Source organism: Cinclus cinclus, chromosome 22 (assembly GCF_963662255.1).
Source record: "Cinclus cinclus chromosome 22, bCinCin1.1, whole genome shotgun sequence".
NCBI lineage: Eukaryota > Metazoa > Chordata > Aves > Passeriformes > Cinclidae > Cinclus > Cinclus cinclus.
In genome coordinates, this window is record NC_085067.1 from 406,426 (window position 1) to 425,130 (window position 18,705).

The following is an 18,705-nucleotide window of genomic DNA, read 5'->3' on the forward strand; positions in this document are numbered from 1 at the left end:
GAGTTTATCCCTCTGGAGGGCAGCAGGGCTTGCCCGGCATCGCTCAGCCCTCCCTGCCGCGCTCCGTCCCTCCCAGCACCGGCTCAGTGCTGATGTCTGCAGCAGCGCCAGGCTCCCCGAGGTGCTCCAGGGCATGCGGAAAGCAGCTCCGATTTTCGGTAATAACTTATGCAGCTCCTATTTTCGGTAATAACTTATACAGCGAAACAAAACTTCCCATGCCTGGTGCCTCTGTGGCACGGGTTAAACCAGGACACTCCGACAGAGGCTGCGGCAAGAACAAGAGGGCGCTAAAAACCCGAAAGTTTGGGTCTATAATTTTTTCATAATTTTTAAAGCTTTTACAAATATGAAAAGTGGCTCTGGCTGAGCCCCAATTACAGAACCACTTAATGAAGCAGCGTACCCACAGACCAGAAGCACCACGGGGTTATGGGGAAGCATTAGCTGCAAACAGCCGTGGATGTCCATGAAAAGCTCCAAGGAAAGTCCCTCCTCTGGCCAGGGCAGGAAAGGTAGAGACAGGGAGAGAAACGCGGCCTCAGACCTCACCCTCCCCAAGCAGGAGCATGGCAGCGTGCCCACAGCCTTGGCACAGCATCTCAAGCACGGCATGAGCCGCCTGGCACGGTGGAGAGAGGGGAACAGAGAGGTTCTGCTGCAGAACTGCTGCAACAGCCTTAGAAAAAAATCAGGGCACAGTACAGCACAGTACAAGGAGCAGCTCGGTCCTTCTCAGCTTCACGGGAAAGGGAAAGTCTACAGAGAATTCCCTCCATTCCCCAAAGTGGTAAACATTGATTTAAACTTCTCATTAGTTCAGCACAACCTGAGCAATGAGTGTAGCACCAGCGATTCTGCTGTGCCTTTTGCAAGGGGCTCGTTCAGGCAGCAGCTCCCCCAGGCTTTCCGGATACTTTCCCATTAATGAATAATTCGCACAATGATTACAGAGGGAAGCCGCACGAGCCATCACCCCATGCATTGCCTGCAGCCCAGGGGAGGCTTGGCTGGAGCATTTCTGTGTCAGCACCGGCTGTAGCTGACAGTGCTGGAGCTGCACGTCTGCTCTCCCTGGGGAACCCCCGGCCTGGGGAGCTCCTCCAGAATGCAGGACAGGGGAGGAGGATGCACTACAGTGGGAGGGAAGGATGTGCAGCCGGGAGGACAAAGTTGGCAACAGGAGGCAGGTCCCAGACAGCCACGGAGGCTGAGGGAGCAGAGACCATCGGTGCCTCCACTCCCAGACCTTCACCACCTTCTCCTCCCCATCAGCTGAGGACATATCCCAGCAGGGATGGTGACCTCACACAACTCACTCCATCACAGCACAGGACCTGGCTCAGCAACCACCTTGCCAGAGCTGCACAACCCACACCACCCACCAGTGTCCAGCAAGTCTATGGCAAATCCAAGATGGACCCACCAAGCAACACTGCCAGTCCACAGACCCTCCTGGACCCCAGTAGCATCTCCACCCATTCCAGAGCAGTGCCCAGAGCCCCTCAGCAGCACAGCAGAGGAGCTGGGTCACAGGTACCCTCTGTTCTGCTGACACTCACCACCTCTCCAGGTTGAAAAACACAAAACCTCCAGACTTGACTGGAAAAGCTCAGTGCCAGCCTGACCTGCTGATTACCACCCCGGTTACCCCCAAGGCAGAGCTGGTGCCCTGTGAGCTGCCCCTTGCACAGCTCAGCCCACTTATCCCACAGCGATCCCATCACCGTGTTCGCTGTAATCTGCCAGTGCCTGATTCACTCCAGGCTTTCAGGAGAACAGACTGTGGGACACGCACGAACACATCTCCTGGAGTGGGCGGACATGGCTGGACTCCACTGCACCAGCTGGAGCCCAGCTCCCAGGAAAGCATCCCCCACATACTGAGCCAGCTCCCAGCACCACACATCCCACGGGAAGAGAAAAGAGCCAGGTACTCACTTGATCTTCAGGCTGGCCAGCATTGTCTTGTCAATCCTGGGGAGAGAGCAGAGGAGTGTGTTACTGCAGGCACAGGGGCTCCAGATGTAGCTGGGAGGGGGTTGGGTTCTGGGGGCTGCTGCCAAACACGACCTCAGCACGTCCTTCAGAGGTGCCAGTGCTCTGGCTGGCATGATGATCACCACACAACGACTCCATCGGAACACAAAATCAGCTAAGATTTAACCCAAAATGTAGCCTGGCAGCAAGCAAGGAAAACATCCCCCTAGTTCTGTCCTGGTGCAGAACTGCTGCCTCCCAGTTTGGAGAGCCAGAGGAGAGCTGGGCAGCAGAGGAGGGCATTGCCCATGTCCCAGCTCTCTCCAAAGCACAGCTGCCACAAGCCACATATTTACAGATAACCGGCCTGTGACAGCCCTGATGTGCTGGGGAGATCCCACCAAACCCCACATATTGCAGCCTGGCCCCAGGCAGACAAAACACAGAGCAGCCCCATTGCTCCCAGCCCCAGCTGGCTCATGTGGGACCAGGAGCCTCAGTCACTTCACTCATTTCCCTGGCACTGGTAATGAGTGCTCATCTCCTCAGAATCATTGTGGTTATAGTCATATTAATATCAATTAATGCAAATCATAGTAATGTCTCAAAAGGCAAAACAATGTCTTTTGGCAGTCACTGAAAATGCTCTGTTATCTGCCACAAGGAATCAATTCCACATCTCAAAAAAAGGCCAAACAGCAAAATAACACCCCCAACACCCTCTTGGTTTGCACTGTGATCGCAGAGGACATGGCATGGCCACAGAAATACAGTTCCCCTGTACTTGCAGCTTTATCTTCTCCTCCTCCAGGCTGGGCTCCACTCAGGAGGGAAATGCAGCTGCAAGTGGCACAGGGGGCTGAGCCTGGCAGGCACTGAGGCACAGGTACCATCACCCTTTCCAGGGACCCTCGCTTGCAGCAACCTCACCCTCACAAAACCCTTTGGCCACAGGAGCTTTGTTCCAGGCATTTCCCCAAACATCAGTTTCCACGCTCTGCTCTGGAGAGCCAGCACACTGCTGCTCCTAAAAATAGATCTAGGGCACCTGCTAGTGTGACTTAATACCTGACAAACCTGCCCAGACCTTGCTGATCATTAAATCATGTTGTGCATCAGAGCATGCTGGGGAGAAGAGCTGCTTCCAAACTCAGTGGCAGAGGCAAAGCAGCTCAAGGACAGGGGGTGGCTGGGGCAGCTGCCATGGGACCTGTCTCGGCATGGGGGATGCACAAGTAGCTCCATCCAGAACCACGGGAAGAAAAAACAGTTGTTGTTATTTGGCCTCTTAGAGTGAGAATGGGAGAAAAAGAGACAAACAAACAAAGAACAACAAAAAAAATAACCACACAGGAAAGAAACTCCCATGTTTGGGAAACCGCAGTTGCAGTGTGACTGCAAGAGCCGTTTGTCTGCCCTGCCCTGCTCCAAAATGAAACTCCCCACACCCCACAGCCCTGGGGCTCCCCGGCCCGGGCAGCACCAGCTCCGGGGCAGCACTCACAATGGCTTTGCACACCATGAGCATCCCTACAGCCAACCTGTGGGCACGACATCTGCCCCCCAAACCAACACACTGCTCGGGGACCTCGCTGGCAGCAGATGCAGCTGGTGGAGAGGAAAAAAATAGCAATTTCCAGCCCAGCAGAGACTGGAAATAGCGAGTGCAGCCACAGCGGGAGGCAGCTGGGTGTGCCCAGGCACCTCGCACACAGCCCCACAGGAAGGGTGGGACCGTGAGAAGATGCAGGTGCAGGTACGGGGCTGTGGCAGGTCCCTTCTTTGCCAGTCAAAGCCCAGGGAAGGGCTCTCCCGGCAGCTGGCAGACCCCGTTTTCCTGGGTGACTCTCCGGCTCGTGGTTTTCTTTCCCCTGCAACTGCCAAAGCACAGCAAGAAAAAGCAGAGCAAAGCCCAGCTGGCTCTGGATGCTGACAAGGAGGGTCAGGGCTCTGCTCTGCCGCAGCGGAGCCTCCTGGGATGTCCCCAGAGCCACTGCTCACAACAGCCACTGTGGCCAGAGCTGTCCGGGAGATGCGATTTGGCCACCACAAAATGAGCCCACATATCACAAAACTTATTTTTACAGAAGTCTATCCAAGTGCTCCCTTCCTCTTTGTACGTAAAGAAAACCCAGTCCAGCCGAGGCGCTCTGCTCCATCCCAGGGGACCCTGCCGAAAGCCTCAGCTGCCCTCCCACAGCCCTCCCAGTTACTCAGCATTTCCCTCAGCCGCTCTCAAGCAGCTCCAAGTCCACGACACCACATTTCCCCAAATCCCCGGAGCTGCCACTGTCCAGTCCCAGACCCCGCAGCCACTGCAGCCTTTTGCCCCAAACACCGAGCGCCGTCACAGCCACAACAGACTTGGAACAGGCATGAAACACCTCGGAGAGGAGACCTGAAGAGAGGGCAGAGAAAGAGAACAGCGTGGTTTTCTTCAGCTGTTGCCCTACAGATCAACACCTCCCAGAGGGAAGGGACAGGAGCAGAGCTCCGCTGAGCTCGGGGTGCGGGCAGCAGCCGCGCTGCTCTGCTGAGGGCAGACAAGGAATGGATGACCCATGGAGCTGCCACTGGTGCTGGGAACCTGCCCTGGACCAGCAGGGAGCTTGCTGCACATCCCAAGGTACCCAGAGTGGCTGCAGGCATCGCTGTCTGTGTGCAGGAGGAGCAGGCAGCAGGGAAAGTAGCGAGGGAAAGGTGCAGGGGAAGAGCCTTGCTGCCCACAGGAGGCACCGGGAGCCCTCAGCGCGATCCCCTCATCACCCGCAGATCCCAGGAGGCTGGGATGAAGCTGTGCCAGGCTTCCTGCGGGCACAGGGCCACAGGAGCAGGTCCTTCCCGACGGCCACATGCTCGGGCTGGCACGGGAGGGACGGGAGGGCACCGTGCCACAGCGCCCGGGACCGCTGCTCTGCAGGGAGGGCGAAGGAAAGCGCCTCAAGCCTCGCACGGCTCCGGGCAGGAGCGAGGGAAGGGGAGGGAAGGGGAGGGGAAGGGAAGGGAAGGGAGGGGAGGGGAAGGGAAGGCACCCACCAGCCGTAGCCGCCGAAGGAGACGCTGCGCTTCCTCTGGAACATGCTGGTGGCTCGGTGGGCACGGGGACAGCGGGGACGGGACAGCTGCGGCCGAGCGGGGACGGCCGGAGCCGCTTTGTGCCGGGACCCCAGCGCGTCCCGGGCAGCCGCCCCCAGCGCAGCAGCGCATGCACGCGAGCGCGCACCAGCACCACGAAAAAAGTCATTTCCTTTTCTTCTCGTGGCCACAGGCTTTTCGCAACCTCACGCTGCAAATATCGTATTTCTCCTAATGGCTGGACCACCAGCAGTGCAGCATGGGCAGCGGGGCTGAGCCACGGACACCGTGCCACCCACGAACATCGTGTCCTGCGGCTGCCCCAGCCACTGCGGCCCGATGCCGAGGATCGCTGCTGGTCTGCCTCTTCCTCTGTCCCCAGAATGTTAGCGCTGCAGTCATAGCACCAGGCCGGCTCCCCGGTACGGGAACCTCCACCCACTCCTCCAGTGCCCCTCAGGGGACATCCCACTAAAGGCATGAAACCTCAGCGAGCAAAATCTCCACCACTTCATCTCTCACGGCAAACAGACCCCACCATCCCAGAGCCAGCAAAGCATCTCCCACTTGCTCCCATGCAGCTGCCTGTGGCACACAGGTTTTCTATCCTCTGGTTCCCCAGCAGCTCTGTAAGGCTGAACTGGCATCTGCACCTGACCACCCCCCAAATCCCCCCATCCCTTAACAGCCAGGCTTCAGAAATCCCATGGAAATGGAAATGCTGACATCTAGCTGGGTATGAGCTCCCATCCACCACAAATCCCAAGAAAACAGATGCTGCTCCCTGCACCACGCTTTGGGCATCGTAGGGCACAGCAGAGCTGTGGGGAGGTGAGCCCGGTTGCAGGGGTGGGCATGGTGCTCAGAGGCCGTACCTGGTGCCCAGGTGTCCTCACACCTTTCACCTCCCCAAACCAACCACCAGCACCCACTCAGAGCTGGGCTTCACCAGGGCATCACCCCCCAGTCCAGGTGAGGAGGAGGAGGAGTGGAAACGCCGAGCACCCCTCGGCAGTGGAGAGGCAGGGGGAGCTGGGCTGTGCTGGGGCTGAGCTGCTCAGCCACGCATCCTCCACCTTGCCCACGGGATCCAGGAGCCCATGTCCCACAGCCACTGCAGCTCACAGGCCAGAAAGAGCCTCTGGCTGCCAAGGTCCAACCAGATCACTCACCTCCTGCCCCCGTGGTCCAAGCCATTGCCTCGTGCAGACACACAGCATCCCCTTGCCCTGGCACTCCACACATTGCTGGCTATTGGGTCAGAGGCAGCTCTAGCCTAGCATTTTCATCCAAGCACCCAAAAGCTTTTAATTGAGAGACATTTGAATTCTATCTGATGTGTGAAATAAAGGGGTGGGGGGAGAGAGGATATGGGGAGCTGGAGAGAGAAATCACTCAACTTCAGGGAAAAAACCCAGACTGAAATTCAGCTATTTCAACTCCTACTTTTCTTCCCACAGCCTTAAAGGGATGAAGCGATGGAAAGTCTTTGAATTTTAGAGCTCTTAAGGACATTATTTTTAAAAAATGCTGTAGGCTTTGAAGCCATAATTCAGGTACTACAAAATATCTGAAGCAGTCATTTGCTTGGAGCATATTTGCTCCTGGCCTGCATGATCTGTGTCAAAGCTCTGCACCAACAGCAGTGTGACGTTATCCTCTCACTTCATCTTCCCCCAGGTCATGTCTTCCTTACACTCCTCCCATTCAATTTCTGCCCACCTCTACTGAGCTGCTCACAATTAACATGTCTGAAAAGAAAAGCTTTGGTTATAGCCAGGCATTGGAATGAGAGCCAGTGTGCTGCTCCAGCACGGCCCAACGAGCAGAGGTGTGGAACAGGGAATCACAGTGGCTGTGGGAAGCACTGACCTCAGCTGGAACCACACCAGGAACAACTTGGAGAGTCCCAGAGAAATGGCCAGCTTTAGATCTGTCCCCTTGCAGCACCATCTGCTGCGTCTTGTTCTGCTCTTCAACCCTGGGTGAACTTGCGGCTGCTGGAGGTGACACGGGAGCAGGAAAGGTGACAGGGACATGCTCAGCACGGCAGGACCTGGCTCCCCTTTGCCTGGAGGTCACCTCAGTCAGTAGTTCATAATCACTCGTGCAGCTCTGCTTCATGTCATGCTAAAGCACAGAGTAACCCCACACCTGCCCCAGGATTCCAGAGCACAAGAGGGCAGGACCCTGGGATGGCCATAGGGAAACATCTCCACTTGCTGCTGTCCAGGACAGTGTGGGGCAGCCCCTGCACAAGCCCACCTCACCCCACTGCAGCACCTGGGGATACCTGTGGCTGGCACTGGTAGAAGTGGAGCTTTTCCTGCTCCCCATCCCCACAAACTGCATTTGAACCAGGCAAAGGTTAAAGATACACCTAGGACCCAACCTCAGCTCCCCCGAGGCCACCAGCCTCCCTCAGTGCGAGTCCCACAGCACCTCCTGCCCAGCACCAGCTCACTCGCAGGGGCGTGCCTCCAGAAATAGCCTCTGCAATGGCATCTTCTCACTTCCCCTCTTCCCCCTGAGGCATTTCACACAGGCTTGAAAATGAAAAGGAAAAATCCTTCCCCCTTTCAGAGGAGCCACAGGCAAATCATGACCGAGCAGCCAAAATTAGGGAACAAAACCTGGGGGAGGACGACTCCTCAGTACCATCTGCACCAGTCTAAATTAACATCTCCAGGGGCCTTTGCCAGAACCAGGATCCCATTGCTCTGACCCAGCCTGGTAAGCAGCCCCTGCCTACTGGGAACAGTGCCACACTGCTGGTGACACCTCAGAGCAGGATTGTGCCCAGCAAGGGCAGCATAACGCTTCCCTTTCTTTCTGGGGTTGGAGACTGATTGCATCATTAGTGCTTTAATATTGTCTGCAGCTCTCCAAGGGCATTCAGCTTCCTATTATGATTCTAAAGAAGGTTGTGAGCACCCAGCAATATTAGATTTTGCCTGACAGGAAGAACATGCCATGCACATCATCAGCTTGACCTACAGAGCAAAGGAAAACAGTGTCCAAATTACCTCTGACTCATTTCATGGAATATTTTAAACACTATTTTCTCCCCTTTATGGTACTGCTGAAGTGAAAAGAGAACCTCAATGTCTTACATGCAGCTTCCCACAAACCCCAGCTTGCTCTCAGGGGTGGCTCTTCACTGCTTAACAGCTTCAGACCAGAAGGACTGAGGAGTCTCCGTCGGCCACCACGCTGGGGAGGGGACGCTGTGTGTCACCCGAGAGGAGAGCTGCAGACACAGGACAGGAAAGCCAGAGACCTTCCCGAGCCCAAGCTCAAGCTGCAAACCATGCTCCAGCTCCTCCTCCACATTCTCCAGGAACCACTGATGGCTCATGAACCCCTCCCTACATCCAAAGTGATCTGGTCGCTCCTGCTCATTTCTGTGGAAATGGCTAAAAAACAGATCCTGGAGGAAGGATGTGACCTGCAAAGCATCACTTCTCAAGCACTTGGCACAGAGGGGTACTTAAACCCAAGTATGGCAGCACCAGCTTTCCCAGCAGCCCAGGAAGTGCCCAGCACAGAGGAAAGAAACCCAGGGAACCAACAGGTGCTGGCTGACAACCTGGTCCCCATGCTGGCCAGGTGCCTGGGCCCCCCAAAGTCGTGCTGGTCTCTCTCACCAGCACATGAACCAGCTCTTTGCTCCAGAGGGACACAGATCATGTCTCATCACAGCCCTGTATGCAGAAATTCTCGTTGAATTCTTCTCAGCCCATTGTGAATTTAATGTACAGAATTGCTTGTTTTCTCAAGTCCACCCATTTTAGGGTCCTGCCTTGCTAACAAGGGCATGAAATTCCTCTCTCATGAAAACGCATGAAAGGGCTCTCTCTAGGAAAAGCCTGCTCAAGCACACAGATTTTCTGTGCCTGTTTTTTCTACCTCTTCCAACCACCCCCTTCCCATGCCAGAGGAGCCCGAGAGAGGATGCTCCAGGGAAGCGGCAGAGGCTCGCATCCTCATGCACTCTGCCTCCCCAGGATCCAGCTGGAAGGCTGCTCTGTGCATCCCCACAGTGCCCACCTGGGTGCCTTGCACAGGATGCTCCAGAGGCAGGGCAGGCACCACTGGCCCCACCGTGCTCCCCTCTGTGCCTGGTGGCATCCCTGCTGCAGCCAGAGGAGCAGCTGCGTGCCAGCAGCAGGTCCCTGGGCACTGTCACCATGGCTACCTGCACATGCACTGCACATCCCACACCACGGCACCAGGAGCAGGAGGGCTCACAGCACAGGCAGTGAAGGGGCTGGTGGAGGGGGTCGCTTTGGGGCAAACCTCCCACAGAAACCTGTTCCCAGTGGCAGGCTGGCACTGGCAGCTGCGCCAGGAACCAGAGAGTGTTTGGCCCAATTCACACAACAAACACGGAGCTGGGGGGGTGGCTGCAGCCAATGAAGAAATTGTGGAGAGACAGAAAAAGAACAGCTTAAACTGAAAACCAGGGCTGGGAAAACGTGGGGGCGGGATGAAAGCATGGGAATGAGAGAGACCTGAACATGCTTTGGCTGGGAATTAGGAGGTTTCTAATCTTCAGTACAATCAATCTCTGGAGCAGTTTCCTAATAACGGAAATAAAGGAAGCAAAAAAAACCTCCAACCCCCTATCTGAGACTCAGAACGTTTGTGAAGGTGTTACACAAGATGGTAAAGTCTAGTGGAAGGTGTTCCTGTCCATAGGAGGGGGTTTGGAACTGGATGACTTTTGCAGTCCCTTCAGCCCAAACCATTCTGTGATCCCATGGTTCTGTGATGCCCACAGCAGCAGAGTGCTGTCCCAGCAGCTGTCCTGGCACCTTTCCCTGGCAAAGGCTGCTCCTCAGACACCCCTGCCCTGCACCCTGGCCTCAGCAGCCAACGGGGGATCAGTGGCTGCCCAAGGCTGAGCTGCACTGGCACAAGGTCAGACTTCAGCAGCCAGGGCTCAGGTTTGAGGTCAAGCCCCTGCGTGGACACTCTGAACATTGCAAACAGGGCACATGGGGTGTGGATTTAAGCTTTTCCAAATCCTGCTATCTCTTGCCAACATCACCTGTATTTTCCGACCATTTTGGGTGGGTTTTGAAAGAGCCAGGCTGAAATCAAATCACAGTCAAGAAACAGTCTTTCTGGCATCCAGCTTGGAAGCAGATGTTAACTCCAAGCAGGGATTCATCTACCCCCACAAAACTGTAAAACTCTCTGGAGAATGAGCTGTTTTTAGCTCCTGGAAAAAATGTCTCTCCTCCTGTTGCTGCTGAAGTCCTGTTCCTGTTTCCACAGCAGCAGCAGCTACCAACCACCAGAGCATCTGCCCAGGTACACAGCAGGCAGCAGCAGCAGAGGGCCTCTTTGAGCAGCCCTCAGCACCTCGCTGCCATACAGATATGCTTAGGGATGAAGGGAAAGAAAGATGATAAAACAAACAAGCAAAGAAAAAGGCATTTTTGCTGCTATGGTTATTGTCCCTAGTGGGAGGAACCGGCAGCAGAGGGAGAATGCAGTATCTGTGAAACGTGGTAAGTGCAAGTGCGAGCCTGCTGCCTGCAATCACGCTGCGTGTTGGATCTGAATTTAAACTCTTTGGCATTATTCCAACCCCCAATAAATCGTGCTTTGTGGACAGATATTATGTCCCTTCTGCTACTAAAACAACAAGCAGTCTTAAACAAAACAGCAAAGCCTAGAGCGTGCAGAAAACGACAGAACCTGGCAGGATCCATCTCACACCCTGCATTTGCCAGGGATGCAAGCAACATTTCACACAGCCCTCCCCGGCTACGAGCAGCTCCACGCCAGGCACACCGGTGCTCTGCCCGTGGGGATGAGCAGGATGAAGGGAAATGCTCAGCCTGGTGAGCAGATATTGCGCCCCTTCCCTGTGAGGGACGGCGCTGGGGAGGATCACCCCAGCAGATTGGCGTGGGGCACGCAGAGAGGCTCAGATCTCTCTTTTCTGCAAACACCAGGGGCTCCCCCGCCAAGGAGGTGCCCGGGGGAGGCAGGACAAAGCCCCCCGCATGCCACCGGACCCCACCATCCAGACCCCGGGGACAGCAGGCAGAGCCCCGCAAGGACCGCAGGAAATCTCCTCCAGTGGTCAATATTCAGGAGCGGTGCCGGCAAACACTCCACCGTCCTCCCACACGGGGGTCCCGGTGCACCGTCCCCAGCCCTAAGGCTCCGCACAGCCCCGGTTCCCGGTCCCGGCCCCCAGGTAGGAGCAGGTACGTACCGCCGGGGATGGAGCCCGCAGCCCCGCGCCGTGCCCGCCGCTCGCCGCCTGCGGATCCCGCCTCGGTGGCGGAGCCGGCCCCGCGCGGGGCGGTGCGGGGCGGTGCGGGGACATCGGGGCGGTGCGGGGACATCGGGGCGGTGCGGGGCACTGCGCACTCCCCGCCCTGCCCGGACCTGGGATCCCGCAGGCTGCGGGGGCAGAGCCGATTCTCGCCGCCCTGTCCTGCCTACAGCCCTGACCTGTCTAGAGGGGCCATGGGGCAGGAACGCACCCTGGCCGTGGCTTTCTCCTCATTCCCATCCCACCGAGCAGGAGCTGGAGAAGGCGGCCCGGCCCGCAGCATCCCCCTGCCCCGGCATCCCCCTGCCCCGGCATCCCCCTGCCCCGGCACCCCTGCTCCCCCTGCCCGCAGCATCCCCCTGCCCGCAGCATCCCCCTGCCCCGGCATCCCTGCTCCCCCTGCCCGCAGCATCCCCCTGCCCGCAGCATCCCCCTGCCCGCAGCATCCCTGCTCCCCCTGCCCGCAGCATCCCCCTGCCCCGGCATCCCCCTGCCCCGGCATCCCCCTGCCCCGGCATCCCCCTGCCCCGGCACCCCTGCTCCCCCTGCCCGCAGCAGGGCCCGCGGCTGCTCTTGCCGAGCCAGAGTTTACACTTGGGCTGCTTTGGGAGACCAAGATTTCACCCCAATGAGAGAGATACAGACACCACTCATAACTGGTCGCTGGTGTCCCACAGACTCTCCAGACAGCTCCAGGTAACTTCCTGAGAGAAACTTCCAGGTAACTTTTCCCCTGGGAAGTCAAACGAATCCAGTGAAATTGAACCCCTCAAGAAATCAAATTAATCTAGTGAAATTAACCCCAACAGCACTGAATATTAATTATAAATGATGCTACACGCATTTTAGTTGCACATGCCAAATGAAGCGTGCACATCACAGGTGAGGCTAACACAACCTCTGAAAGTAATTCACAAAAATTAGTTAAAATTAATAAACAGCACAGCCATTCCAGTTTCTGGAAAGCCTCTCCAGTGGCAGGCAGAGGAATTCCCACTGCAGGAAGCAGTAAGTGTTTGTATGCCATGGCTCCTGCAGAGAGCAGCTGGCACCTCCCTCATGCCCCTAGGAATCTCCTCCAGGTGTGAACATCACCTCCTTCCATGCCCACCCTGCTTGCTCTGCATGAAGAGTACCCACAGCCCTTCCTTTCCAGGGAAATCCAAGTTTCTTGGGCACCTCCTTCCTCTGCAGCCACCCTCCCACTGTTGTTCTCATCCATGCAATTCCAGGCAGATAAACACTTCAGGGGTTTAAGGGCTCTTGGAGCAAAACTGCTGCTGAAAGGAGAGGGAAGAGCTTTCAGTGTCACAGCCACTAAGGGACTCTACATGTTCTAGAGCTCTTTGCTGGCCAGAGAACAGATGCTGCTGTCTGGAGGCCCACGAGGCTCTAATATTAATGGTGTTTTATCATCAAACACGGGATGGGAACCGACAGCAGTGCATGAGCATAAGCAGGGAGAGCCACAGCACATGCCTGGGATGTGGCTCCCAAGGGGAGAGTTTAAGCACCAAACAAAATCAGGGGATAAGAACAGATATTTTCCAATGATCACTGATGGCTGGGGGAAACACAGCTCCTGCCTCCCATCTGTTTATTAAGTAAATCCCAGGTGCTGCCACATAAAGCAGATCCTCAACCAAAAGCATGGGGGGATTACGAGAAAAGTCTGGGCAGGCAGGTGGTAATTTGTCCTTTCCACTGCTTTAAACAAAATAGTGCTTATGTGGTGTTTGCAGCCCCTGGTGCAACTGCTGTGCCTGGAACTTTATTTTAAAGCAAAGCCCAAGATGTTCCTGTACCACAGGGCTCCCAGACAGGCTGGGGCTCTGGAGGCCCATGTCAAAACCACGAGGGCTTGTGAAAGAGCAAGCCCAGGGTAGGCGCCAGTGCTCCCCACAGTGCCCAGCCCTGACCCCAGCCCCCCTTACCTGCTGGGGGAGCCCAGGTCTGCCCGGCTGACAATGCGGTGCTGCTGGGGCGAGTAGAGCCACTGGAAAGCTGTCAGCGTCCTCTCCTCGATGCGAAAGCGGCCTTCTCTCACATACCTAAAAATAACATCGAGAGACTGAAATATTCATCAGCACTGGATTGCGGGGAGGGAGCAGCAGGATGCAGGAGAGGCTGGCTCGGCAGTGCCAGAAAATCACCTTACAGCCCATCTGCCTGCATCCCTGCACCACCCCCATCCCTCACTGCCCACCATCCCACACACCCAGGGGGAAAAAGCCCTGTCTGGGACAGGGCATCCCTTGAGACAGAGCCCCAGGGAGGGATCCCTGCACCTCCACGAGTATCTGTGGGGGTGCTGCCAGCTGCAGCCCCTGCACTCAACCCAACCCAACCCCTGCACTCAACCCAACCCACACAGGACCCTCAGACCAGACCCACGGGCCCCTGTAACCACCATGTGCAGGAAAGCAAAGAACAAACATTTCCAAAGCAGCACGGGACATCCCCCTGTAAAACCCCAGGGGACAGAGGGGCAGCATCTCCTGCTCAGCACCCTTGTCTTGGAGTACAGCTTGTCCCCAGCACCCACCCAGACCAGCCCCATCCCCAGGTTATCACTGCTCCAAGGCCAAGCTAAGACCATTCTAGCATCACTCCAAATGCCAGGCCAGATGTAGAGGCTTGTCAAGTAATAGCCAAATGAATTTATGGTTATGAATTTGATTAGAAGAGTATAGGTGCCCTGTTAAGTGAGCAAAATTCTGGTAATTGCAGTTATTTCCATCTTTTGGAACAAAATCCTGCTGTCTGCTTCCATCCCAGAAGCCAGCTGCACTTCACACACACTCCTCTGAACATGAAATTTCATCAGCAATTAATTTATAAGGTAAAGCCCCTGTAGTACTGCTTGGAGACACACACACACAGAGCTGCAGCATCCATGAACCTCAGCCAGAGCTGCAGAGAGGTCATGTCCCTTCCTCTGTATATGGATGCTCCAGGAAGTTCTTTCTCAACAGTCACTGCAGGGATGTGCCCCCGCTGTCTGGATGGGGCCAAGGGGATGCTCCCCACTTGCTGCTGCTGGGTCCTGCGACCTGCCTGAGCCCACTCAGCCCAGCCCAGCACCCTGGGGTCCTGTGGAGCTGGGGGTAGTGACAGTGCAGGAACTGTCCACTGCAGCTAAAGGAAACCCGAAAGGCTCCCTGTGCATCCCCAGCACAGAGTGAGCTGACAATCTTCTGGTAAAAGCAGGCACGCACGGGGCAATGCCAACGTTCCCTGCAGCTCTGGGATGTGAGAGCCCTGCACAGAGCAGAGGCAGAGCAGCCAGGGTGTCCCCTGGGAACGGGAGGGTGAGGCAGTGGGGATGCAGGACAGCCAGGCCACGCAGCTGCTATATCAGTTTGTCCAAATGTGTGAGGGAAAACTGTGTCCTTGGCTGCGAGGAGAGGGGGAAAAGGGATGGAGAGAGGAAAGAAAAAGCTTCAGTGACTCCCACTCTTCCTACTTGCCCTGATTTGAGGGGCTCCCAGCCACAGGACCAGCCCGGGCCCCGGCCCAGCACTTCCATCAGCAGAGCCATCCGGCCACAGCCTGGCATCGCCGCAGCGCCCTGCTCAAAAGTCACAAGCTTCGGACGTCACAAACTGCACAATTCAACATAAAAGAACACAGACAGCGCTTGTTCTCAATGTCAGCCCGTCCCGGCTGCTCCGGGCACAGACAGTGCTCTGTTCCAAGCCCCGTGCCCGCACGCCAGAGATCGGAGGAGCCTCAGCACGCCACGCGAGTCCCGGGGACTCCCCCGGAATGAGAAAAACTCAGTGAGGAGACCTCGGCATCCCTGGCACGCCACCACTCCCACAGTTCCTCCTCAGCGGGCAGGACCCTTTCCCGAGAGCAAAAATTCCTCGGGATCCGACTCTTCTACCTCTGCCAGCGATCCCCCCGCCAGCACGGACCCGCCCCATCCCTGCACCCCCACGTGTCCCCCCCCGGCTGGAGCAGTCACCCCGCGGGGACCCCCCGCTCCAGCCGGGACACCCCCCGCGCCCCTCGGAGCATCCCGCAGCTTCCCAGATCCAGGGCGAGGTCCAGTATCCCCTCAACCCTACCTGGGGTCCCCCCAGCCCGGGTTCTCCTCCTCTCCCGGGCTGGGAACAGTCCCCACGCTAAAGCCCAGACCCACCCGCAAGCCGAGCCCCCGCCGCTCTCCAGCTCGGGTCCCCCTTGCCGGGAGAGCCGCGACCCCCGCACTCACCAGCGCACCAGCTCCCACCGCCGCTCCCCCGCCGCCTTGCCCGAGGCCATCCCGGGGGTCCCGCCCGGCGGGGCGGACCCGCAGACCCCGCTCGGAGCCGGCGGCGGCTCCTCCGCTCCGGCCCCGGGGCTGGGGCGGCTGCGCCGGTTCCTGCGCCGGTTCCTGCGCTCCCGCCCCCTCCGGTCCCGGGGGGACCCGGGGGGGGCCTGGCCCGGGCAGGTGCGGGGGGGGCCGCCCCGCTCTGCCCGGTTATGTAAAGCGTTACGCAATTCCCCCGGCGGGGCAGCCCCGAGGGACGCACGGCACCTCCGGGACCTCCCTGCGCACCCCGGAGTCCCGCAGCGATCCCGACCGGGGCTCCAGAGAAACGAGCGTTTCCCGGCCCTTTAAACGCTTAGTGCAAGTGCGCGCTCAGCATCCCAAAGTGCCTCGGAACAGCCACCGGGGAAAAGAAACCCCAGAACGGGGCCCTGACATCCTGGCCCTCCCCAAGCCCCCCACTCACCCAGTCCCTCACAAGTGCGCAGGGGTGAGCGGAGGCCACACCTGCACAGTCTGGGGGCTGGACCCCGCCCCTGGTTCTGTCACGGTCCTTGCTCGCTGTAAGAACACCCGCCCAACCCACCTGGCAGAACTGGCAGAACTGTTCTCCCATAAATTCAAAGTAAAACCTGCCTGAGCTGGAGTTCCCCTCCCAGAGCCCCTGGGCGCTGCAGGGGGCTCAGGAAGCAAACCACACTTGCAGTCAGGTGTTAGCTTTAGACCACACTGAAAGCTGTTTCCCAAAAGTGGTATTCTGGCCCTAAATCCTCACTTTTCTGATCTTTGAGAACTTAATTTCACTGCTCAGCAAACCCAGGTACTGTATGCAGAGGCCAGAAGCTTAATTTAAAGCAAGTAGCAATAATTACTCAAGTAAATTCTTATTATTGGTAATTCTGAAGTCCTGCCTCACATCTGAAGGGCATTGATGCTTCCACGCAGCTGAGGAGCAGAGGCTGCTCAGCCATGCTAGCTGGAGAAGCTGTGCCTTGCCTGGGCCACAGAAAGGGAATTCAGGTAAGGGTCTCCCAAATCTGGGCAGTGACCTGCCCTCCAGGGGGGCTGTCATCTCCTACAAGGTAAGGGCTGACGGCTGGAGAGAACAACCTTCCCAGAGAGAACATGTCCACGTGCCAGGTGGGCAGCTGGTGGATGGGATGGGGGATGGGATGGTGGACAGGGTGCCCCCATGGGAGCCCAGAAGTTGGCCCTCATATATGTGTTGGCTGAAACGGTGGCCAGGAAATCCCTGGTACGTGATATTTGATGGTCAGGCAGCACTGGGCTCAGTGAGGCCACGCTCTGCAGAGCCAAGAGCTGCAATGAACCCCACACTTGTAAATGGAGAGAGAGCTCAGGGGACAGCTGAGCTGGTCCTGCTGCTCCCACCCCTCCCACTGCCCCGAGCTGAGCCCTGGCTGGCCCCAGAGCACTGACACAGCCTCAGCTCCCCTGCAGCAGCTGCAGGAGGTCACCGGCAGAGAAGCAGTGATGTGATGAGAGAGAGGCCAAGGAGGGAGCAGGGGAGAGGCCAAAACTCTTCCCCCAGCTCCCGGAGCTGACCCACCCCTGCTTCAGCACAACTATATTTACAGACCTGTGAGATTTAAAAATAAAAGCAACTTTCATCGAAAAAAAGTTTTTAAAGCATGAGAAAAATTTAAAATTGGACTGTTCACATATCACACATGCACTAACGCAGAGGAACAAATTGTATTGCTTAGCTCAAGCAAATATCCTCACGAGTAGATATTTTCCAATCCCTGTGGAAATGTTAAGCTAATGTTAAATTTATTAAAACTCTACAGCTTTTAGCCTTTAGACTTTAAGGAGCTTCTTATTAGGTTCTTCAAAGCAATTAGAAAGCACACACGCACTACATTTCAATTAGGTTGAAAAATAATATCTGAGGCAAAGTTAAACTCATTTATAAATTAAATGCAAAAATCCCCCTAATAACTGACTCAGGGATGGTAGGGGGGAGAAAGCTCTGGTCTCAAAGCACTCCCATAGGCACCCTGGAGGGCACAGGATTCAGGTTAACTCCAGTGCACGTGGGATGCAGCTCCCATTGGGAATCAGCTGTTTGGTCCAGGAATCAGTCACCACTGAAGGGACCTGGGGCATACCTAGCACAGCCCCTTGGCCACATCCAGACCCGCAGGCAGAAGCTCCATCCCCCAGCTCCACACGGTGCCGGTGCCGGTGCCGGTGCCGGTGCCACTAGAGGTCAGTGCCGGCACGGAGCAGCAGCAGCGGCAGCGCCGGAGCCCAGCCCCGCTCGGAAGAGATGCTGCCCGCAGCTCCATCCGCGGTGCCCGCATCCCGCATCTCTCATCTCACGTCTGCGCATCCCGCACACTTCATCCCTACATCCCCACATTCCCCATCCTGCATCCCCACAGTCTCCACCAGCCTCGAACCAGGGGAAAAGCCACGTTGCTGCGGCAGAAGCCGGAGCTGAGGTGGGTGTCCCCGCGTCTGCTGTCCCGTGGGTCACCGTGAGCAGCGGCTGGCAGTGCTGTCACCGAGGCACATGGCTGAGACGTGTCCCAGCAGGGTATAACAGGCGAGGAGCTGACTGCCCCTGCCCAGCAGACTCTGGAGCTCAGGCACTCATCTGAGGTGGCAGCAGGGGCCCTCCGGTTCCTCCTGAACCGGTGTTCCTGCCGTTCTTGCCTCACTATATTGTAACCTCAAACTTGTTCGAGGAGGAGCTCCTGTCTCTCGGAGCAAGCAGGGAGTGGGGAGGAGTTGCAGCATAATTGCAGCGCAGGACATCACGATGGAAGCAAAGGGACTGACACATCATGTCCTGCTCAAGAAAGCTGCCAGTGAAACCAGTTAACTGTGGAACTGGTGATGGGAAACATGAGCAGCCTCTGTGCACCAGAGTGACCCCAAGTTGCCAGGCGGTCGCTGTGGGGGCAGCCGACATTCCCCGTGCCGTGCTGGGTGCAGGGGATGCTGTGCTCTGCTGCTGTCCCGCCCGGCAGGCTGCATCCCGGAGCGATGACCTCATTTACAGAGCAGCTCTCTGTCCCTGAGTGCCTGACCTTGACTGTTTGCAGGCTTGTCTTTTATCCAGTGG

General features: G+C 57.0%; 1 protein-coding gene across 6 annotated transcripts in view; it reads right to left on the reverse strand.

Moving 5' to 3' along the window:
- Window positions 1-15,622, reverse strand: part of RAP1GAP2 (RAP1 GTPase activating protein 2) — a 52,152-nt gene extending 36,530 nt beyond the window's left edge. For 2 of the 6 annotated variants that reach the window (XM_062507043.1, XM_062507040.1), the window contains exon 1: window positions 1,942-2,637. In XM_062507043.1, the coding sequence (XP_062363027.1) occupies window positions 1,942-2,114 (173 nt within the window). In that variant the 5' untranslated portion in view covers window positions 2,115-2,637. Of the gene's footprint in view, window positions 1-1,941; window positions 2,638-13,287; window positions 13,405-15,572 lie in introns of those variants that run through there. The other 4 variants (XM_062507042.1, XM_062507039.1, XM_062507041.1 and 1 more) reach the window with 3 other exon arrangements.
- Between the last annotated feature and the right edge of the window lie 3,083 nt (window positions 15,623-18,705).